This window comes from Salvelinus alpinus, chromosome 1 (assembly GCF_045679555.1).
Source record: "Salvelinus alpinus chromosome 1, SLU_Salpinus.1, whole genome shotgun sequence".
Classification (NCBI taxonomy): domain Eukaryota; kingdom Metazoa; phylum Chordata; class Actinopteri; order Salmoniformes; family Salmonidae; genus Salvelinus; species Salvelinus alpinus.
The window spans coordinates 31828406-31853845 of record NC_092086.1 but is presented as its reverse complement, the minus strand read 5'-3'; the positions used below and the strand labels follow the sequence as shown (position 1 = coordinate 31853845).

At 43.2% G+C, this 25440-nt stretch overlaps 1 protein-coding gene across 8 annotated transcripts in view; it reads left to right on the top strand.

Annotated features, from left to right (window-relative positions):
* The first annotated feature begins 6418 nt into the window (after nucleotides 1-6418).
* Nucleotides 6419-25440, top strand: part of LOC139573376 (C-Jun-amino-terminal kinase-interacting protein 4-like) — a 48069-nt gene continuing 29047 nt past the window's right edge. For 7 of the 8 annotated variants that reach the window (XM_071396792.1, XM_071396801.1, XM_071396784.1 and 4 more), the window contains exons 1-4: nucleotides 6420-6979; nucleotides 14864-14984; nucleotides 22453-22523; nucleotides 24131-24225. In XM_071396792.1, the coding sequence (XP_071252893.1) occupies nucleotides 6680-6979; nucleotides 14864-14984; nucleotides 22453-22523; nucleotides 24131-24225 (587 nt within the window). In that variant the 5' untranslated portion in view covers nucleotides 6420-6679. Of the gene's footprint in view, nucleotides 6980-14863; nucleotides 14985-22452; nucleotides 22524-24130; nucleotides 24226-25440 lie in introns of all 8 variants that reach the window. The other variant, XM_071396778.1, reaches the window with a different exon arrangement.

Below are 25440 nucleotides of genomic sequence, written 5' to 3'. Positions count from 1 at the left end.
CAGACGGGCGGCTCTGACGGCTCAGGACAGACGGGCGGCTCTGACGGCTCAGGACAGACGGGCGGCTCTGACGGCTCAGGACAGACGGGCGGCTCTGACGGCTCAGGACAGACGGGCGGCTCTGACGGCTCAGGACAGACGGGCGGCTCTGACGGCGCTGGACAGACGGGCGGCTCTGACGGCGCTGGACAGACGGGCGGCTCTGACGGCGCTGGACAGACGGGCGGCTCAGGCGGCGCTGGACAGACGGCCGGCGCTGGACAGATGGGCGGCGCTGGACAAACGGGCGGCTCAGGCGGCGCTGGACAGAGGGGCGGCTCAGGCGGCGCTGGACAGACGGGCGGCGCTGGACAGATGGGCGGCGCTGGACAGACGGGCGGCTCAGGCGGTGCTGGACAGAGGTGCGGCTCAGGCGGCGCTGGACAGAGGGGCGGCTCAGGCGGCGCTGGACAGACGGGCGGCGCTGGACAGATGGGCGGCGCTGGACAGACGGGCGGCTCAGGCGGTGCTGGACAGAGGTGCGGCTCAGGCGGCGCTGGACAGACGGGCGGCTCAGGCGGCGCTGGACAGACGGGCGGCGCTGGACAGACGGGCGGCTCAGGCGGCGCTGGACAGACGGGCGGCTCAGGCGGCGCTGGACAGATGGGCGGCGCTGGACAGACGGGCGGCGCTGGACAGACGGGCGGCTCAGGCGGCGCTGGACAGACGGGCGGCTCAGGCGGCGCTGGACAGACGGGCGGCTCAGGCGGCGCTGGACAGACGGGCGGCGCTGGACAGACGGGCGGCTCAGGCGGCGCTGGACAGACGGGAGACTCAGGCGGTGCTGGACAGACGGAAGCACCTGTAGTAAGGAGACAGAGACAGCCTGGTGCGGGGGGCTGCCACTCGAGCTTCCTTGCCAGCCGTGTTTCCACATACCGCTGGTTCCTCTCTCCGGCTGCTTGTGCTCTCCTAGCTGCCTCCACCTGTTCCCATGGAAGGCGATCCCTTCCCGCCAGGATCTCCTCCCATGTGTAGACTCCCTTGCCGTCCAGAACGTCCTCCCATGTCCAGGAGTCCTGAGATCGCTGCTGCTGCTGCTGCTGCTGCTGCCCGTTACCACGCTGCTTGGTCCGGTTGTGGTGGGTGGTTCTGTAACGGCTGTCGTCGGTGGAAGAAGGTGAGGACCAAGGTGCAGCGTGGTAAGTGTTCATGATATTTAATAATAATCAAAACTGTTCTGTCTGGTGCAGACACACAAAGACTGAAAATAACCACCCACAAAACACAATAGAAAACAGGCTACCTAAATATGGTTTTCAATCAGGGACAACGATTGACAGCTGCCTCTGATTGAGAACCATATCAGGCCAAACACAGAAATAGAAAATCATAGAAAAACTAACATAGACAACCCACCCAACTCACGCCTTGACCACACTAAAACAAAGAAATAACAAAAGAACTAGTCAGAACGTGACAGACAAGTATTGAATATCCACAATAATGACTTAATAACTCAGTGAAGAGAAGAACAAAAATATATAGAATATATTCCAAAAGCATACATATTGAATGCAAAAAGGCACTACGCTAATGTAATATTGAGAAAAAAACATGGCAAAGGAATACACTTTTTGGCCTAAATGCAAAGCCTTATGTTTGGAGCAAATCCAACACAACACATAACTGAGTAACTGACTTATATTCATGTATGTTGGTGGCTGCATCAACGTATGGCTATGCTTGACATCAGCAAATACTGGAGAGTTTTCAGGATAAAAAGAAACAGAATGGGGCTAAGCATAGGTAAAATCGTAAATGGAAAACCTGCTTCAGTCTGGTTTACACCAGACACTGGGAGAGGAATTCACCTTTCAGCAGGACAATAACCTATAATACAAGGCCAAATCTACCCTGGAGTTGCTTACCAAGAGAACAGTGAATGCTCTTGAGTAACCAAGTTGCAGTTTTGACTTAAATCTGCTTGAAAATCTATGGCAAAACTTGAAAAATGCTGTCTGGCCTTGATCCCCAACATTTTGACAGAGCTTTAAGAATTATGAAATGAATAATGGGCCTTTCTGGAGGGCTGGTGCCATCTCTGCTCCTGGGAAACGCAGCTTGGTGGTGCGGTTTTGATGCCGGTGCTGATTGTATCCAGAAAGTCAATCCGAAGTCCAGCCACATGATTGCACTTCTCACCTACCCTAGTCACACAGGTACAGTGTGCCCTTGCCACTGGTCCTGTATTATGGATGACCAGTCCAGCTTGTTCATTTTTTTCCTTTAAATCAGGCAAGGACTTTGGCCCTGATATGAGTAGCATACTGCACCTTGTTGAGTTCCACCTCACTCGCTCACATGGTCTGACCTAAATACATTGTACCCTTCCTGAGAGGCTGCTCTGACCATAGCTAAAAACACAAAATTTACATCACTCTCCTCCCCAGACTGAACTTCCTCCTCCCTTATTCCTATCGTTCTCTTTGTGAGGAACTCCACTATTGAGCGGTAAGAGAATTTGAAAATACAAGTAGTTGAATATTGGAATGTATTTGGAAATACATGCCAATATTTTCCAAGTGTATTTGAAAATATACAAATACTTATATACTCCCATGCATTTGAACCCTGTCTGGTTGGTATTTGAAATAATGTATTTGGAAATAAGTATTTGAAAATACTTTAAAATTATAAGGTTAGGGTTAGGGTAAGGACGTCCCAATGAATCCCGGATAGCACTGGCTAATATGGTGCATTGGGATGCTATCAGAAACATTAACATTTGAAACAAGCATGGTAACAAGCATTCGTTGTTACACCTCTGTAATTACAGACTACAATTACCACCAGTTACATGTTATTACTGTGTAACTATGAATAATTACAATAATATGACGTGTTACCCAATCACTTGAAAATAGGTTCAAATACTTCCAATAAAAGTAGATGATTTGGCCACATTATTTTAAAATAATCAAATACACATGTATTTAAACACAGGTCTGATTAGCACTGTACATTGATATTACTTTGTTGCTAACACAAACTAATAGTATGATAGGTGGACTATGTATTTGAGTAGGAGCGTCATTGCATTGCCTGGAATGCTGGATTAAATCAGTTTGCTCTGGCAGAGATTCTCCAAATGTTTATTCTCACCAGAGTGGATGAAGCCTGTCCATTGGTGAAGAAAGACCTGAACAACATTTATCTGAGCAAGTACATAAAGGTAAAGGAGAAGGTGAGTAAAAAAAGCATCCGATTGTATTATGAAAGACTAAGATTTGTTAACCATCAAAAGGGTAGCTAGCCAGTGTCCCTAATACATAATCCATGGTAGTTACATACACAGCTACAGCTCATTCCATTGCATTCCAACTGTATTCTTTCATTGCAGATGGAGCAGTGCAGTGCCAAACTGGGAGTACCAGTGAACTGCATCCTGCCTGTGAAGAACTACCATGTGGAAATAAACTTGAATGAAGACATGGATGTGCTGCTATTGAGAGCACTGAGGCAGATGGTGGACTTTGCAGATGACTTCATCAGAAAGCCCCCACAAGATATCCAGTTGTGTTCAACACCACTGAAAGGGAGATGGATTCAAGACAGAGACCGGAGCAAATCCAGTCAGTCAAGACCAAGACCGGAGGGGGGGGGGGGGCGAGAACGAGTCAAGCCTGAGATCGGGAGGGATGCGAGGGGTTCGAGACCAAATCAAGACTGATACCAGAAAAATGTGAGTCCAATTCAAGAAGACCATGCTTGCCACTAGGGGTGTGCCGAGTGCTCGGACCAAACAAGTATCATAATGGATATGGAGAATTTTCAGAATACGATTATGACGCAAGTATTTTTTTGTATTTTTTTTGTAGTTATGCATGATCTGAAAAAAGTCATTTTCAGCTGCCAGCACGCATCTCTCTTTCACTCAACGTGTGAAGAGCTATGTGTTCTAAACAGCTATTGGCTAGTTATTCTGTCTGTAAAGAAACAGGTGGGATATCGGTTGAGCCTGCTGCAACGATTGAATTAGAACTAGCCACACTCCCTCTGCTTTCATTTCCCCACACAGACACACACAGAGCTCTGTTTCACTCACTCACTTTTCTCAGGGCACAAGTCTCCACTTCTCCAAACATTGTGTATGAATCAGAATCCGTTGCTAGTCCTTGTTGTTCAATATAGTTATTTCCTGTGTACTTTGCTGTGGCCGTATAGTTTTTTTTTTCAGTCTACTTGGCATTGTTTAGTAGGTCTACTTTGTATGTCCATATAATTGTTATGTCGTGATCCAAGCCCATGCTTGCTTGCTATTATTTTTTCTCGCCCAGGCATGTTTACTGAGTGACCGATCGGTAGAAAATAAAATGACAAATGTAGATAGTTTATTTAGATTTTGTTGTGGCATAATTGTCAGGAGAGAATTAGCCTACCTTAATCTCAGTCTGTTTGGTATAAATGCAGGCAGTAGTAGCCAGCCATGCATTAGGCTATTTATGAGCATTTTGATCTGTCAGGGTCATTTACCTTTGAACAATGTGTGTTAATGAGTGAAGGAACATAATGATGCTGTCTGCAATGCGCTCTGAGTGATAGCGCAGTAATGCACACTTGAAGTATAGGCTTTACAGGCATTTAAAGTGCACGCCGGGGGTTTTCTGATCAAGATCAGTGGCGATTTTGGCATGTAAATCTTGGTGGGGCAAAAAAATTAAAAACAAAAAGGGATGCATGCCAGGAAAGCCACTACACAACACTGTATGTGTGTATATATATATATATATTTTTTTTAGCTAAACAGGTGAGGCTCAATGCCCTGTATGACGGGTCGCCACTGATCAAGAGTAATCAAGAGTACATACGATTATGTCGGTACACATCTAGTTTCCACCATAATAAGAGAACCAAATGTCCACTATTTGTTCATCTAGTTTCCATCATAATAAGATAACCAAATGTCCACTATTTGTTCATATAGTATTTCACAAGAACATATGAATTCTTTAGACATACAGAACTGTGACAAATGCATGCTGAGGGCAAATAGAGAGCCACTCACCAACTCAAACAGTTCTAAAATAGATAAAAATACAAAATATTCCCCCAGTCTCACCTTACTAATAGTGAGCTAGCAACTTTCAAACAATGATCCTCACTCTTCCCTACCAGCAAATCAAGGAAATTCTGAGGAGCACTACACAGTTTTAGGATATTTTTCAATTAAAGTAAAGAACAGTAATGTTAAGAGTAAAGTAGGAAGACCAGAAAATAGTTGATAAGATATTAATGTGTCATGAAAGGAGGGTGGCGATTTGGCCTGGCAAAGCGGTTTTGTGGGCTGACTGAATGGGAGCTGATGATTGAGTTTTTCAATCAGCTGGTCTTGAAGAAATGATGAGTCCTCATTGTCCGAGACCGAGTCAAGACCGAGTAAAAAATGTATCTGACACCTAGACTCCGAGGCCGGACTCGAGTAGGCTACTACAACACTGAGGATAACTGAGGGATGCATACATTATCCAGAGTCACTTGCCTACACTGAATCATAATACAAGTGGGTCTACCATACAGCCACATAAAACCCCACTGAATAGTGTAGGCTACTTCTTCCTGTCTTATTATAGCTTTCCTTTCACATTGTTTGCTTATAACTGACAAACATGATCCCTCTAGAGTGGGACAATTTTGCCAATTGTTTTTTGTTGTTTGTTTTAGTCTGCCGTTTAGGTCTTTGGGTTTGTGAGATAGTGGGTTACAAATACAATTTATAATTTGAGGAAACATTTTATTTATTTTATTTTATTTCTCGTATATATTATTTAAATATTGTATTTATTATTTAGCTACTTTGTTGAGGAAAACTTTACTATGACTGATAGCTATCAATCTTAATTAAGATGAATGCACTAACTGTAAATCGCTCTGGATAAGAGCATCTGCTAAATGAATAAAATGTAAATGTAATCATTATTAGAGCAGGATCTTAAAGTATTTTGTAGACACATGAATTTAAATAGAGATGCCTTTATTACGAGTATAGTGTCGTATTACTATGTTATTACTATGATGTGTTTGACTAAATGACTAGCCCTAGGTTTAACATTGTAGGATACAAATATTCGGTAAAACTACATTCCCCGTGTAAAGATACGACGTCATCACGTGAAGGTATACTCAGCTGGGCTGCGTTCAGTAAGTTTTTGCGTTCTGGAACATTCAATTGAACAGAAACGGTGCTGTACTGAACGACCAGTTGAATAACGGGGAGATTGTGGGTTGGGGAAACTGAGGTATAATAAGAACGGTTGGGGAACTCTGTCAGCATGGCCACTGCCCTTTAAAGCGTCACTCATTGCTTCAAGCCACTCATCGCCACACCCACCAAACGGGAGCAAACGTACAATAACATTTTTGAAAACGTGTCATTCAGTACAAACACTTATTCAATGTAGCAACCGTTCAAGCGAACTGAACGCACCTCTCTTGTGAAAAGACGAAACTGGAGGAAAAAAATAATCCACGTCTATCGAACGCTTCCAGGGAGGTACTATTGCACGGATATTGTCTTTTCAATTCAAGCTTTTAAAGGGAATACACATTCGATTTTCTTAAAGAAAATAACGGAATTCATAGTGGCGGGGTAAGTGAAAATCCTATTCACAGGACCTATTTGTTCAAGGAAGGGAAGAAAATGGAGTTGGAGGACGGAGTAGTGTACCAGGACGACCCGGGGACATCGGCTATGATGTCGGAGCGGGTATCGGGCCTGGCCAACTCCATCTACCGCGAGTTCGAGAAACTGATAGGAAAATACGACGAAGACGTGGTGAAAGAACTGATGCCGCTCGTCGTGGCTGTGCTGGAGAACCTGGATTCGGTGTTCGCGGAAAACCAGGAGCATGAAGTGGAGCTAGAACTGTTAAAGGAGGACAACGAACAGCTCATCACGCAGTATGAACGGGAGAAAGCGCTGAGGAAACACGCAGAGGAGGTGAGTCCGGGCAGCGAAAGACGGAGAGAGGGAGTGAGATGGAGGACATTGACAGCCGATTTGAAACGCTGCCTCTCGCTGCAAGGCCACGCAAGCCAGTGTTTTTCATCACCAAAGCATCCCTACCGATGTCTATGTGTTTTGTAGAACATGCACGTGGTGCAAGGTTGTCAACAAGGGATACCCACGAGGCTAATAATCTTATATTGTGCAAGGAGAGCCACGTTCGTAATATCTGCGCCCCAGTTAGATGAGTAACTGTGTGATTAGTTTAGCATCATGCTAACAGTAGCCTACCCATCCATGGTGGATGGATTCACAGTAGCCTCAATTTCATCATCATGCACTAACACACACAGAATGCCCGAGACCTAGATGTTTTTCTCCAAGTTTATAGGTGCGCTTTTGATGTTGCCATGAGAGGACGTAGCCCCCAGTTACATTCAACCATCCATCCTTTTTTGTCAGACTGTTTGCCTGCTTGGCTATTGTAGTTGACAGAAACAGCTGTCAGCCTCCTATCACTTTGCATGTAAATATCTTTAGTACATTGTTTCTTCTCCAAAGATAGACAGAGACACTGGGAGAACAGTCTTCCTGACGCGGTAAATCCAGTCATGTCATCAGAAACATCCCACCTGTGTTCTGCTCTCATAGCCATTTGCCCCTGTCTAGACCAATGATGTGTATTAACCCTGGATGACTGACAGGGGGTGCTGTATTTAAGCCACCTAGCAGTCATCTTGGTACTTATCAATTGTAAAAAAAACATTTTGGAAGCTATAGAAATGCATTTATCAATGTCTACATTCGTTTTTGCCACGGCTATTATAGTACAGACACTTTAATGCATACTTTAAGTAAGTCAGGTGAGAGGCAGCTTCACCGCTGCGCCCTCCTCTGACTGACCATCAGATGCAGACCATCAGTCCCAGTAAATAAATGCAAATGATTATGCTCAGTGCCTTGCAAGTAATACCAACAAATGTTCTATTAAAAGTGTGATCATATACCTAAAATGTTTTAATATAATTTCAAAATGGTCTGAGAAGAACAACTTTGGCAGGGCAATTCAAGCATAGCCAACATGCATTGATGATGTATTGGGCCTATAGTCTACTGCACAAACCTCATTGTTACAGAACTGTTTTTAATTGGTTAATGTTGCATAGGTTTAGGTTTAAAACAAAATCTGAGCGGTAGATCCCGGATTGCATTTAGACTCAAAGTGATCTTGCATCAGTAAAGGTTGGTGACCACTGCTCTAAACTAAAGCATCAGTAATCAGACAAGAGTATAGACAAATACAGCCAGGCTATTATACAGCGTCCATAAGTGGGCAGCACTTACCTATTGTAGTCTAGGAAAAACCCTTAACTGTTTATGAATGAGTAGTTACACACTTACATTTATGAGAAGGGTGAATCAGGACTCATGTTATAGAGACAAACATTCCTAATCGAGCAAGGTACATTGGACACACACACACACAGAAGATGCTGTATTCTACCTCAGAAGCAGCAGGTTTAGTGACTCAGCAGTTTATCATGACTGCTCATCGGATGGAGAGAGGAGGAGAGGATGAGGTGAGAAAGGACAGAACAGAATTGAGAGGACAGGACAAGCGAGTGGAGAAGAGGAGGGGAGATCAAACAGAACTTGGTTTTACTGGTACTTGCAGTATGAAGGGCTTTCATGCTATATCTGCAATCACACCTTTTCTCACTGTATCATCCTGAATGAGTTGTTACTTGAGTAATCATGACATTGCTACTCAAATATGTAAAGATATAAAATAATCCGGAGTGTATAATACTGTGAGAATAAAGTTCCTTCTGTCAGTTCCACCCGTCAGTCTGCATCGTTTCAACTGCTTTGGATATGCGTCTGGGCGGCAGGAAGCCTAGTGGTTAGATGCAGGTAGCGTAGTGGATAGAGTCAAGTAGCCTAGTGGTTAGAGCGTTGGGCCTGTAACTGAAAGGTTGCTAGATCAAATCCCTGCCCCTGAACAACACAGTTAACCCACTGTTCCTAGGCTGTCATTGTAAGTAAGAATTTGTTCTTAACTTCTTTGGGCTGACAGCGCTTTCACTGGCTGATATGACAACAGCCAGTGAAAGTGCAGGGTGTCAAATTCAAAACAACAGAAATCTCATAATTAAAATTTCTCAGACATACAAGTATCTTATACCATTTTTTAAAGGTATTCTTGTTGTTAATCCCCACCACAGTGTCCGATTTCAAAATGGATTTACAGCGAAAGCACCACAAATTATGTTAGGTCACCGCCAAGTCACAGAAAAAGACAGCCATTTTTCCAGCCAAAGAGAGGAGTCACAAAAAGCAAAAATAGAGATAAAATGAATCACTAACCTTTGATGATCTTCATCAAATGACACTCATAGGACTTCATGTTACACAATACATGTATTTTTTGTTTGATAAAGTTCATATTTATATCCAAAAATCTGAGTTTACATTGGCGTGTTATATTCAGGAGTTCCAAAACATCGGGTGATTTTGCAGAGAGCCACATCAATTTACAGAAATACTCATCATAAATGTTGATAAATACAAGTATTATACATGGAACTTTAGATTAACTTTTCCTTAATGCAACCGCTGTGTCAGATTTCAAAAAAGCTTTCCCGAAAAAGCACACCATGCAATAATCTGAGTAGAGCGCTAAGACAAGACAACAAGCCAAACAGATATCCACCATCTTTTGTAGTCAACATAAATCAGAAATAGCATTATAAATATTCACTTACCTTTGATGATCTTCATCAGAATGCACTCCCAGGAATCCCAGTTCCACAATAAATGTTTGATTTGTTCGATAAAGTTCATAATTTATGTCTAAATACCTCCTTGTTGTTCGCCCAGTAATCCAAATCCATGACACGTGAGCAAACAAAGCAGATGAAAAGTCTAAAATTTTCATCACGGCCCGTAGAACTTGTCAAACGATGTATGGAATCAATCTTTAGGATGTTTTTAACATAAATCTTCAATTATGTTCCAACCGGACAATTCCATTGTCTGTAGAAAAGCAATGGAACTCAAGCTAACTCTCACGTGAATGCGCGTTTTCAGGTCTTGGCACTGCCAGTACCTGGCTCAAAGAGCTCTCATTCCCCCCTCCTTTATAGTAGAGGCATCAAACAAGTTTCTAAAGACTGTTGACATCTAGTAGAAGCCGTAGGAAGTGCAAAATGACCAATATCCCACTGTAAGTTCAATAGGGGCTGAGTTGAAAATCGACCAACCTCAGATTTCCCACTTCCTGGTTGGATTTTTCTCAGGTTTTTGCCTGCCATTTGAGTTCTGTTATACTCACAGACATCATTCAAACTTCAGAGTCTTTTCTATCCAATGCTACTAATAATATGCATATATTAGCATCTGGGACTGAGTAGGAGGCAGTTTACTCTGGGCACCTCTGGGCACCTTTTTCATCCAAGCTACTCAATACTGCCCACAGCCATAAGAAGTTTTAACTGACTTGCCTTGTTAAATAAAAAAAATAGTGTCTTAAGCTCCTCCCTCTAGTAAATATAACATATTAAGCTCCTCCCTCTAGTAAAGGTAAAGAAATAGGCATCAGGAATAGAAGAGCATCTGTCCAGGCCCATACACAGTCATGACCCTACCTTAGTGGGCAGAACGATCACCATAGAGCTAAAGGTTGCCTTACCCCTACAGCAGACCTAGGATCAGCTCATCCTACCACAATTTTTACCTCAGCCATTTGGGGTCAAAATAACAAAACTGAGCTTTGATCAGTGGTTACAGACAACTTCATCCAAGACTCCGAGACTGGGACTACAGAGAGACAGACGGTCTGAATCACATCCAATTCTCCTTCACTAAGACTCAGGGCCAGGCAGCAATAGGTCCACCAAACACACACACACGGACACAAACCAAAAAACACAGAAATAGGTCAAACCAGACTGGGCAGTGCAGTTTGGCTTCACTTGCTGCACTGCCCAGTCTGGTTTGACCTATTTCTGTGTGTGTTTTGGTTTGTGTCCATGTGTGTGTGTGTTTGGTGGACCTTTTGCTGCCTGACCCTGAGTCTTAGTGAAGGAGAATTGGATGTGATTCAGACCGTCTGTCTCTCTGTAAATTGCAATGCCTATTTCTACACTCAGCGTGTGGTGCTGTTTTAGGCCCCTCCGCTCTGTCCAGGCTGTGACACAGAGACAGTGAGACACACACACACACACACACACACACTCCAGCCCGCCTTGGGTTTCTTAATCCCAGGAAGCCCTGTGTTCCCCAGAAAAGATGCAGATGAGGAGGAGGGGGGGTGGGGACCGAGGTTTTCGTATTGTAGGCTGTGTGGGTTATGATTTCCAGGTCATGTGATCCTTTGTGATGGCCAGGGCTCAATGAGATGGAGAGACTTCCCTGTGCCTTGGCTTCTATTACGTACTCATGGGCCTGGTGTTGCACCATAAACCTTCCCCATTTTACTCAATATTGACCTACTCTGTTTCCAAGGGAATGGTTTGTCAAACCCTCTTGGATTTTATCTAGGAGAAAATAAAGAGCAACATCTGTTCCCCTAATGTCTTATAGGCCACTCTGAAATATGAAAAGGAAAACGCCACATTGCTGCTCATGTTCCTAAGTGATGTTATTATAACAACGTTTCCACCCTTAGGTCTTCATCAGGCAAAAGTACCTGGTTGTGCGTGTGTTCTTCAGCTTTTATAGGCCACTCTGCCACGTATTGATTCTGTTGTCGTTATTTAACAGATCGCTCAAATCGAAAACACAAACCTGTAAAAATAAAAAGGGTGTTTGGGTATGTGCATCTTCTCACCACTATGAGGAGTAAAGTCTCCATGATATAGTAGTTTATCACGCAGTTCCCTTTGTACAAATGATTGATACACTGTTTGACTGTTTATAGAAATGCGAGTGAGCGTAAGTAGGTTTCACTCCAGTTCGACATTCATCCCTAAGGTGTGGTTATAAACTGACACTTTACAGACATGTGGCAAGTAATACTTAATCCGTAACCGATGTTATGAATCTACATGGATGCAAACAATGGCCGCTCCCTCAGAAGTGGCACCACCGGTTCAAAAGTGGTGTGGCAAAATTAGTCTGTGTCTCTTCTGGGGCCTGGAGTTTTTCCTGATCATGACCTGGTCAGGTAAAACTCTGGGTCCTATTCGTAGGCTATGTCAAAATATTCTTATTATACACAGCTTCCCTTTTCATCTGTGCTATGACTATAGGCCTGTGGTTTTAATTGTCTGGTCATGTGAATTGAAAACAATCTTTGACCCCCCCTTTGTTCAGGGACACATTATTCAATTTCTGTTAGTCACATGTCTGTGGAACTTGTTCAGTTTATGTCTCAATTGTTGAGTCTTGTTATGTTCATACAAATATTTACACATGTTAAGTTTGTTGAAAATGAACACAGTTGACAGTGAGAGGACGTTTCTTTTTTTTGCTGAGTTGAGATGTTCTCGACCATGGACAGTGAAAACATATTTCACCCTTCGAGACTCTGCTTGCCTAGACTCACTACACTGCTTTCAACAACACCTTGTTGGGACATGAGACGGTCAATGAAACACCAACATTTCAGATGACACAAACTGACACTGGTAGTACTCCAAAACAAATTATGCAATTTTAACCATCGGTTCAAGAAGTATCTCTGGGTAGGCCAAGGGGCCTCGTTCAGAAGAGCAACATTAGATAACTAAAGTGCTGCAGTGGAGAGTGGAGATGATGACAGGGCAGTCCGTGTCCCAAATGGCATCCTATTCCCTATATAGTACACTACTTTTGACCAGAGCCCTAAGGGCCCATTTGGCGCACTACATAGGGAATAAGTTGCCATTTGGGATGCAAACTAACTGTTGAACTGCATTAACCAGAGTCCCGATGAGGGGTGTTATGAATCATGGGGATATGGAATGTTCCATGCTGTGATTCCTCATATGCATCATCTCCTCTCTCCTTTCCTCTTTATTGTGTCCATCCTTCCCAGCATAGGTTGGTTCCCTGGTGCTCACTGTAGGAACTGATTGCCTGTCAAATCCATATATTCAATTATTAAATCAACTACTTTCAACATTTTAATAGAAAATAATATACCCCTTTTCATGAAGTAGATTTTATTGAATGTTACTCATTCTGTTGCACTCTATTCTAACCAAACCTGCATTACCAGTTCATATCAGTAGGTGTCACTATGCGCTAGCTAATGTGTGGTCATATTGTCTGTAGACTGGTTTGTGGTGGAATTTGTAGGTTTTTTACTTTTAAGACAGGGAAATTTGCAACACAAACCTTTGTGAATAATCACCAGCTGTGCAAATAAATTAATATGCCAATGAACATTACTGGACTAACAAACTGTCTGACTAACCTTTCCAGGAACTTCCGTATCCATTGTCCTTGGGTAGCAGCAGCAGATCGTTTCATCTTCTTTATCCTGTGCCAAACACATTTATTCAGTGAGTCTAAATTATAATGTTAGTTGCTGGCTGCATGATTGCATCAACCTAGCTAGCTAATGTTAGGCTACTCTAAAGCTAACGTTAGTGATTTTGTTAGCTAGCTAGCTAGCTATAGATTGGATCATTCTAGATCGTTTTAGATGACTAAACTGCTTTTATTAACTGCTTTTATTCACACATGCCTTGTTTTCCATGAAAATGTGTGTTCACTCTCATGAGGAGGGTTTCCACTAGATAACACGACCACAGAGTCAGATTGCTCCAGGATTCCACACTGGAGAGGAGCTTGAGCGAAGAAATAAACCAAGTGCAGAGTCAAAAAACGATGTGCTGGTGCAACCAAAAAGAGTTGCTGAGAGGCGTGGTTGATTAGGCTCTGTAGGCTGTAGCTAGGAGACCACTGTGACTGACAAGTGAATCCACCTGTCACAGCGAGCATGGGGGTTACCATGTGAAATCCCAGGGAGAGGGTGTTATTCACTAAACATGTAAACGGGCTGAAATTGGGGGAGGTACTATGTCAACTTGTCCAATAAGAAATGCCTGCTTTCTTTTCTGTTGCAAAATGTTTTTCTATGACGTGAACTATTGAATTTGTCTGGTAAACGTGTTCAATGCCGCTGCATTCACACCAGATTGAAGTGCTGGGGGAAAGGCTGTCTTGCCACACGTTTTCCAGCAGCTCTGCGCTCCCTGGATTGTTCTTCTAGGGGAGAGGAGCACAGAAGGCCTGGATAATACAGTATGGTGGCCAGATGATTAGCTGCGGCCTTTCTTGCCGTGTTGAACGTTACAGGTAGAAATGTATTGTATAGAATGTCATGGCTTTGTTTAATGATGAAAAAATATAATTATCTGATGTACTGTAGGTAGCTCTAATTTCAATGCATCTATAAATGTGAAAACAGAAAAGAAGAAAGGAGAGGACTGAAGAGCAGGCTAGAGTAAAGGATTACAGCTGGCAGGATGTGGAAACACACACACACACACACACACACACTGGCTTTCTGTCCAGGACACACTTCTCTGACACACCAGGAGGATGTGGGAGGGGAGGGGACCTGCATTTCTGGGTGAACAGAAGACTTCCAGATCCTCTCTATCCTGTGGGAGTGTAACGTAGTAGTAGACATCCCTGCTTCTTAGAGTGTAGTCTAGACTATGTTGTGGCAGTAGATACACATGTACCCCTCTGCATAACGTACAGGGGGGTCCTGTATTTGGTCAAATAATAATTCTGCTTTCTATATTCGCAGTGTCTCTTTTAAACTGTATTACGCAATGTGTGGTGTGTGTGTGTGGTGTGAGAGAGTGGTGTGTGTGTGTGTATATATGTTACTGACGAGAAGAGAGAGTTACTGAGAGTCCTCTGTGTGTCTCTGAGCAGAAGTTCATGGAGTTTGAGGACAGTCAGGAGCAGGAGAAGAAGGACCTTCAGAACCATGTGGGCAGAATGGAGTCCCACTCCCGCCAGCTGGAACTCAAGATCAAGAACTACGCAGACCAAAGTAAGTTTACACACACACACACACACACACACACACACACACAGGCTGAATCCCAAATCAACCCCTTACCCTCCACTTGCACGTTCACACGCACCTCCGCCATTTGCACAAGTGTCCCAAAGCCGAGTGAGTGAAAACTATCGAGGGTGTGTAGGGGCTTATTAGCCCCTCCGGTAGGCACTTCGACTGAGCCTGCAACACTGCCTGCTCCATAGCAAAGTTCAATCCCATAAAGCACTGTGTTATTTTTGAGTTTGCCCAATTTCACACAAAAGAATGGAGAGACGTGCCTTATGCATTTGTTTATGTCTAATGTCGAGACTTGACACATGTAAAAGATGAAATACCTCCCAAATTAAATGTTTAACTGTTGCTGAGGTTTAGATTTTGTAAAACGACAGGGTGGATTTGTTCATTTGAAATTCATGCTTGTTTTATTATTTAAAAGTGGAACATGAATTGCATCATTCAAGTCAGGAGTGTGTCCTGACGATGATGGGTTTATTGATCCCCTCGCCACTCTCTGGAAGTCACCCTCAGAGTTTCATCAGCAACACGTGACAACGGAGTGATTTGGTAGGGGCGAGGAGGTGGTTCTCCTCTTTCTCCTCTTTCCCTCTCACACTGAATCCACACATACATTACCCACCCACCCACACACCTACATACATGCATTTCACATCATTGGTATGCCTACCATTTTGCACACAGCAGTCCATATATAGCATCTCCATGGAGCCCAGTGCAAATGTATTTCCACACACACACACACACACACACACACACACACACACACACACACACTCATTCACACTCTTTTTGGGTAACAGTAATGGGATTACAGGATTACTGTTACTCCCATCCTCTTTAAGTGGCAGCCAGGCACCACATCTTTTAGGGAACACAAGCATCCACAGTCTGATGTGATAGCTCAAACCTCTGTTAGCAATGACGTATTGAGGAGGAGAGAACCACAGCTTCATAAACTGACATACTGCTGTTGTTCTTCAGTCTTAGGAAAATGCCAATCTGACTGCCAGTTCCTGCTTCAGCCATTTCCTTTATTGTTGTCATGCTAAACAATTGCTAAAGCAGAAACAGACTGGCAATCCAGGACTGGGAAATGCAGATTGTAACGGCACACGCCCTGTGTGTATAAACAGTCACGAGTCCCATCCGTGTAGTTAACAATCTGTAGAGCACGCTGCCCTGGCTGCTGCCACTCCCAGTCTGTGGTGAATAATTCATGGGTCATTATGCTGTTCCAGACAGGCGTTCTCCAACCAGGGCAGAGTCCACAGCTACTCTGTGTAGAGTAGTCCACAGCTACTCTGTGTAGAGTAGTCCACAGCTACTCTGTGTAGAGTAGTCCACAGCTACTCTGTGTAGAGTAGTCCACAGCTACTCTGTGTAGAGTAGCCCACAAGCTACTCTGTGGATAGTCTTGAACAGCAGGCATCTTCTCTTACTTGCCCTCCTACTTCAATTGGGAAGCTTGTATGAAAGGAGAAGATGAGTGGACTTTCAGATCCGTGGTTACTTTGCAGGACAATGCTACACTAGACTGCTGTTTAGACATGGTGTGTATCTGCAGCAGGGTTGTGGTCAATTCCAGTAAATTCTGGAAGTACACTGAAATTTCAATTATTTTCAATGCTTTTCAGTTATGAAAATTGGATTTTGGTTTACTTTCTGAATTGCCTGGAATTAAAATGGAATTGACCCCAACCCTGATCTACACACACAACTCTTGGTTTCTTTGACAATGGCGTTCATTGTCTTTTGTCAAAAGAAACAGAATATTGCGTAGATGCAGTTCTTCCTCTCACCCAGTCCACCCAACAGAGTGAGCCAACGTTCTAAACACACTAACTCGGTCTACATCATACCCACTCTCGCCACTCCTCAGAGAAGGACCGCATAGCTGTCCTGCGGATGCCTGTAGGGCAGGCAGAGAGAAAGGCCCCTCCCATAGCTGGCCACAGTCACTGTGGTTCGTATGAATGGCTGGGAAGTATTTCCACCACAATGTGCATGTTAATGTAATACACTGCACTGATTCTTAAAAAACGTGATGAATCAATCCATCCATATGTGGTGACGGTTAGGCACCAGGCTAGACATGTACAGTATACATGGTATATGGGTGCAGTTGTATAGCACATACAGTATATGGCTCTGGCTAATTAGCCCTAAAACAGGGAGACAGACCTACCTACCTACCTAACTAATCCGGAGTCAGAACAACCTGTCCTCCTCTATGTGATGTGGAGTAGTGGTCCCTCATTCAGGAGATGTGTAATGGCTTGATATAATATCAATAACACCACATGGAGATGATGTTAATTAGGGAGATGGGGATGCGGCCCTTATCATGTAATCTACAGTCAGATAGAATGAATTCATTGGTCCCTGCCATGCTGATCAAAGGGAATTCATCCACCAAAGAGGAACTGATCATACTGTAATGAAGACCCATGAATAACGACACGCTGCACCCACTACTGGACTGCACTGCCAGTCCGATGACATCATCATAAATGGCCCACTACCACAGCCTTGTGTGACATGCGTTCCTAGTGCCAGTAGGCTACATCATGGAAATGGTACTGTTGACCTTGTTGTAGTGGTGCCATGTTCCCATGTTATATCATTCTCCCAGTACGCAATTATCTGACTTTACAGATTATTCTAGGGTTATCCCTGTACCAGAACATCACCACGAAAACCTCATAGCCGCTTCAACTCTGTTTGATCTAGACACAGAGTGGAGATGCTCTGTTTGATCTAGACACAGAGTGGAGATGCTCTGTTTGATCTAGACACAGAGTGGAGATGCTCTGTTTGATCTAGACACAGAGTGGAGATGCTCTGTTTGATCTAGACACAGAGTGGAGATGCTCTGTTTGATCTAGACACAGAGTGGAGATGCTCTGTTTGATCTAGACACAGAGTGGAGATGCTCTGTTTGATCTATACACAGAGTGGAGATGCTCTGTTTGATCTAGACACAGAGTGGAGATGCTCTGTTTGATCTAGACACAGAGTGGAGATGCTCTGTTTGATCTAGACACAGAGTGGAGATGCTCTGTTTGATCTAGACACAGAGTGGAGATGCTCTGTTTGATCTAGACACAGAGTGGAGATGCTCTGTTTGATCTAGACACAGAGTGGAGATGCTCTGTTTGATCTAGACACAGAGTGGAGATGCTCTGTTTGATCTAGACACAGAGTGGAGATGCTCTTTTTCATCTAGACACAGAGTGGAGATGCTCTTTTTCATCTAGACACAGAGTGGAGATGCTCTGTTTGATCTAGACACAGAGTGGAGATGCTCTTTTTCATCTAGACACAGAGTGGAGATGCTCTTTTTCATCTAGACACAGAGTGGAGATGCTCTTTTTCATCTAGACACAGAGTGGAGATGCTCTTTTTCATCTAGACACAGTGGAGACGCTCTGTTTGATCTAGACACAGAGTGGAGATGCTCTGTTTGATCTAGACACAGAGTGGAGATGCTCTTTTTCATCTAGACACAGAGTGGAGATGCTCTTTTTCATCTAGACACAGTGGAGACGCTCTGTTTGATCTAGACACAGAGTGGAGATGCTCTGTTTCATCTAGACACAGAGTGGAGATGCTCTTTTTCATCTAGACACAGAGTGGAGATGCTCTGTTTGATCTAGACACAGAGTGGAGATGCTCTGTTTGATCTAGACACAGAGTGGAGATGCTCTGTTTGATCTAGACACAGAGTGGAGATGCTCTGTTTGATCTAGACACAGAGTGGAGATGCTCTGTTTGATCTAGACACAGAGTGGAGATGCTCTGTTTGATCTAGACACAGAGTGGAGATGCTCTGTTTGATCTAGACACAGAGTGGAGATGCTCTGTTTGATCTAGACACAGAGTGGAGATGCTCTGTTTGATCTAGACACAGAGTGGAGATGCTCTGTTTGATCTAGACACAGAGTGGAGATGCTCTGTTTGATCTAGACACAGAGTGGAGATGCTCTGTTTGATCTAGACACAGAGTGGAGATGCTCTGTTTGATCTAGACACAGAGTGGAGATGCTCTTTTTCATCTAGACACAGAGTGGAGATGCTCTTTTTCATCTAGACACAGAGTGGAGATGCTCTGTTTGATCTAGACACAGAGTGGAGATGCTCTTTTTCATCTAGACACAGAGTGGAGATGCTCTTTTTCATCTAGACACAGAGTGGAGATGCTCTTTTTCATCTAGACACAGAGTGGAGATGCTCTTTTTCATCTAGACACAGTGGAGACGCTCTGTTTGATCTAGACACAGAGTGGAGATGCTCTGTTTGATCTAGACACAGAGTGGAGATGCTCTTTTTCATCTAGACACAGAGTGGAGATGCTCTTTTTCATCTAGACACAGAGTGGAGATGCTCTTTTTCATCTAGACACAGAGTGGAGATGCTCTTTTTCATCTAGACACAGAGTGGAGATGCTCTGTTTGATCTAGACACAGAGTGGAGATGCTCTGTTTGATCTAGACACAGAGTGGAGATGCTCTTTTTCATCTAGACACAGAGTGGAGATGCTCTTTTTCATCTAGACACAGTGGAGACGCTCTGTTTGATCTAGACACAGAGTGGAGATGCTCTGTTTCATCTAGACACAGAGTGGAGATGCTCTTTTTCATCTAGACACAGAGTGGAGATGCTCTGTTTGATCTAGACACAGAGTGGAGATGCTCTGTTTGATCTAGACACAGAGTGGAGATGCTCTGTTTGATCTAGACACAGAGTGGAGATGCTCTGTTTGATCTAGACACAGAGTGGAGATGCTCTGTTTGATCTAGACACAGAGTGGAGATGCTCTGTTTGATCTAGACACAGAGTGGAGATGCTCTGTTTGATCTAGACACAGAGTGGAGATGCTCTGTTTGATCTAGACACAGAGTGGAGACGCTCTGTTTGATCTAGACACAGAGTGGAGACGCTCTTTTTCATCTAGACACAGAGTGGAGACGCTCTGTTTGATCTAGACACAGAGTGGAGACGCTCTGTTTGATCTAGACACAGAGTGGAGACGCTCTGTTTGATCTAGACACAGAGTGGAGATGCTCTGTTTGATCTAGACACAGAGTGGAGATGCTCTGTTTGATCTAGACACAGAGTGGAGATGCTCTGTTTGATCTAGACACAGAGTGGAGATGCTCTGTTTGATCTAGACACAGAGTGGAGATGCTCTGTTTGATCAGTATACATCAACAGCACATATCAATTCATCACATGAAGTTACCCCGCCCTTGTTTTTCTTTCACATCAGAAACAAACACAGAATCCCTCTAGAATAGTCATGGCATTTTCAATTCAAACATTACCATAACATCACAGCAGTATTTTCAATTCAAACAGTACCCCAGTGTCCCAGCAGCGTTTGAAGAGTGTTAATGTCAGTGTAATTGATAGTATCCCTGTGCTGTGCTCCGGCTGTTGTGCTGCTCAATGCCAGGTTTTAGGCTAAACCAGACAGACTAATGGGAGGATTAGGGGTTTTTGTCACCTCTTAAATCTGGCCCATTTAAAATCATTTGAGAGAGATTACCTCCTCTCTCAGTGCTGTGAGTTCCCCGCCCCATTGGCGTCACACATCAGTCTAGTGTCTGATGGCTTATTACTGTTGAAGCGAGGACACCTAGTGGCAGATCATTGTCATTACAGGGAGTAGAGTACAGTTGGTCCCACATCTTTCCGTCTTGGGCTGCTTTCAATTGATGTTGAAATGTGGGCAGTTCAAATCAGAGCAGTTCTATTTGTGTGGTCGTTGAAGCTTTACCTTTTGTCACAATATGGTGTTACTGATGATTCCCATTGGTTAGCCTCTGTGTCTGTGTGTTTCCTTATAAGAACAGCTACTCATTTAACAGCTGACTAGACTGGCGTTGGATAAGACTGATGATGTCAGTCAGACTGACTGACTGTCTGTCTGACACACTAATCATCTGACTGTCTGTCTGACACACTAATCATCTGACTGTCTGTCTGACAAACTGATCATCTGATTGACTGTCTGTTTGACAAACTGATCATCTGATAGACTGTCTGTCTGACTAACTGATCATCTGACTAACTGTCTGTCTGACAAACTGATCGACTGACTGACTGTCTGACAAACTGATCATCTGACTGACTGACTGTCTGGCAAACTGATCATCTGATTGACTGTCTGTCTGACAAACTAATCATCTGACTATCTGTTTGACAAACTGATCATCTGATAGACTGTCTGTCTGACTAACTGATCATCTGACTAACTGTCTGTCTGACAAACTGATCGACTGACTGACTGTCTGACAAACTGATCATCTGACTGACTGACTGTCTGACAAACTGATCATCTGATTGACTGTCTGTCTGACAAACTAATCATCTGACTATCTGTCTGACAAACTGATCATCTGATTGACTGTCTGTCTGACAAACTGATCATGTGACTGACTGTCTGTCTGACAAACTGAACATCTGACTGACTGTCTGTCTGACAAACTAATCATCTGACTGTCTGTCTGACAAACTGATCATCTGATTGACTGTCTGTCTGACAAACTGATCATGTGACTGACTGTCTGTCTGACAAACTGAACATCTGACTGACTGTCTGTCTGACAAACTAATCAGCTGACTGTCTGACAAACTGATCATCTGATAGACTGTCTGTTTGACAAACTGATCATCTGATAGACTGTCTGTCTGACAAACGGATCATCTGATTGACTGACTGTCTGACAAACTGATCATCTGACTGACTGTCTGTCTGACAAACTAATCAGCTGACTGTCTGACAAACTGATCATCTGATTGACTGTCTGTTTGACAAACTGATCATCTGATAGACTGTCTGACAAACTGATCACCTGATAGACTGTCTGACAAACTAATCAGCTGACTGTCTGACAAACTGATCATCTGATAGACTGTCTGTCTGACAAACTGATAATCTGACTGACTGTCTGACAAACTGATTATCTGACTGACTGACTGTCTGACAAACTGATCATCTGACTGACTGTCTGACAAACTGATCATCTGATAGACTGTCTGTTTGACAAACTGATCATCTGATAGACTGTCTTTCTGACAAACTCATCATCTGACTGACTGACGGTCTGACAAACTGATCATCTGACTGACTGTCTGACAAACTGATCATCTGACTGACTGACTGACTGTCTGACAAGCTGATAATCTGACTGACTGTCTGTCTGTCTGACAAACTGATAATCTGACTGACTGTCTGTCTGTCTGTCTGTCTGTCTGTCTGTCTGTCTGTCTGTCTGACAAATTGATAATCTGACTGACTGACTGTCTGACAGACAAATTGATAATCTGACTGACTGACTGTCTGACAAACTGATAATCTGACTGACTGACTGTCTGACAAATTGATAATCTGACTGACTGTCTGACTGATGTTCTTTCTTCTCTTCTCCTTCAGTCGGCAGGATGGAAGAGCGAGAGTCTGAGCTGAAGAAGGAGTTCAACTCACTCCATCAAAGACACACAGAGGTAAAGAGAGAGAGAGAGAGAGAAAAGGGAGAAAAGAGGGACCTCTTCCTATCTGTACTGTTTTCCTAAGAATAAGATTTCAAGTACCAAAAGTAAAACTAACCTCTCTGTTCTGTCCAATACAGATGATCCACAACAACACAGAGCATGTAGAACTAACCTGTCTGTTCTGTCCATTACAGATGATCCATAACCACATGGAGCATGTAGAACTAACCAGTCTGTTCTGTCCATTACAGATGATCCATAACTACATGGAGCATGTAGAACTAACCTGTCTGTTCTGTCCATTACAGATGATCCATAACTACATGGAGCATGTAGAACTAACCAGTCTGTTCTGTCCATTACAGATGATCCATAACTACATGGAGCATGTAGAACTAACCAGTCTGTTCTGTCCATTACAGATGATCCATAACTACACGGAGCATGTAGAACTAACCAGTCTGTTCTGTCCATTACATATGATCCATAACTACATGGAGCATGTAGAACTAACCAGTCTGTTCTGTCCATTACAGATGATCCATAACTACATGGAGCATGTAGAACTAACCAGTCTGTTCTGTCCATTACAGATGATCCATAACTACATGGAGCATGTAGAACTAACCGCTCTGTTCTGCCCATTACATATGATCCATAACTACACGGAGCATGTAGAATGAACCAGTCTGTTCTGTCCATTACAGATGATCCATAACCACATGGAGCATGTAGAACTAACCAGTCTGTTCTGTCCATTACAGATGATCCATAACTACATGGAGCATGTAGAACTAACCAGTCTGTTCTGTCCATTACAGATGATCCATAACTACATGGAGCATGTAGAACTAACCAGTCTGTTCTGTCCATTACAGATGATCCATAACTACATGGAGCATGTAGAACTAACCGCTCTGTTCTGCCCATTACATATGATCCATAACTACACGGAGCATGTAGAATGAACCAGTCTGTTCTGTCCATTACAGATGATCCATAACCACATGGAGCATGTAGAACTAACCGCTCTGTTCTGTCCATTACAGATGATCCATAACCACATGGAGCATGTAGAACTAACCAGTCTGTTCTGTCCATTACATATGATCCATAACTACACGGAGCATGTAGAACTAACCAGTCTGTTCTGTCCATTACAGATGATCCATAACTACATGGAGCATGTAGAACTAACCTCTCTGTTATGTCCATTACAGATGATCCATAACTACACGGAGCATGTAGAACTAACCAGTCTGTTCTGTCCATTACAGATGATCCATAACAACACAGAGCATGTAGAACTAACCTCTCTGTTATGTCCATTACAGATGATCCATAACAACACAGAGCATGTAGAACTCACCTCTCTGTTCTGTCCATTACAGATGATCCATAACTACATGGAGCATGTAGAACTAACCTCTCTGTTCTGCCCATTACAGATGATCCATAACTACATGGAGCATGTAGAACTAACCTCTCTGTTCTGTCCATTACAGATGATCCATAACTACATGGAGCATGTAGAACTAACCTGTCTGTTCTGTCCATTACAGATGATCCATAACTACATGGAGCATGTAGAACTAACCTCTCTGTTCTGCCCATTACAGATGATCCATAACTACATGGAGCATGTAGAGAGGATCAAGCTCCACCATATGAGTGTAGTAGAGACTTCAGACTCTGGAATGGTGGGCAGAGTCAGGTAAGTCTTGGTGTTATACAGGTAACTGCCAAAATAATGGAAACATTTGATTAAATGAGGGTACAAAGTCTATTGAAAACAGGTACTTCCACACTGGTCTGTTTCCTGAGATGATAATTAAGAAATTAACATCCCATCATGCATAAATAAATATTCTGTGCAGGCCATTATTTTGGCTACCATGGCTATGCCCCCATAGGATGACAATGCCCCCATCCACAGGGGATAAGTGGTTTGATTCTTTAACTTAAATTTTTTTTTTTTTACCTTTATTTAACAAGGCAAGTCAGTTAAGAACAAATTGTTATTTACAATGACGGCCTACCCCGGGCAACACTGGGCCAATTGTGCACTGCCATATGGGACACCCAATCACGGCCTGATGTGATACAGCCTGGATTCAAACCAGGGACTGTAGTGATACTTATTGCACAGAGATGCAGTTCCTTAGACTGCTGCGCCACTCGGGAGACAGAGTTGATGAGCATGAAAAATAACTTAAATAAAAATACATTAAAGTACTACTGAAGTCATTTTTTTGGTATCTGTACTTTACTATTAATATTTTTGACAACTTATCAAATCAAATTAGTCACATGTGCAGAATACAACAGGTGTAGACCTAACAGTGAAATGCTTTCTTACAAGCCCCTAAAACCTCTTATAACTACCCCCCTCCTTCTTTCAATTTCCGCCTGAAGACATACCCAAATCTAACTGCCTCTAGCTCAGGCCCAGGAGCAAGGATATGCATATTCTTGGTACCATTTGAAAGAAACACTCTGAAGTTTGTGTAAATGTGAATTGAATGTATGAGAATATAACACAATAGATCTGGTTTAGATAATACAATGAAAAAACCATACGTTTTTTCTTTTTAATTTTTGTATCATCATCTTTAAAATGAACAAGATAAAACAAACATTCAGATATGAATATGGGGACAATTTCAGTGAAAAACATAAGAGGGCAACAGTACTTGTGCAAAGTTTCAGAATGATAACTTCCAAAATGAGTGTGCTACATGACATTTATCATGAAGTCACCCAGGTGTCCCACACAAGTAGCCCAAATGTACCCAAGTGGCCAAATTGGTGAAGGTATACATTTTGAAACAAATAACTACATACAAAATACCAAAATGGTATTCTAACACACCCCCCCAAAAAATGGAGAGAAAAAAAATGGGGGAAAAAATATATACATTTACAAAAT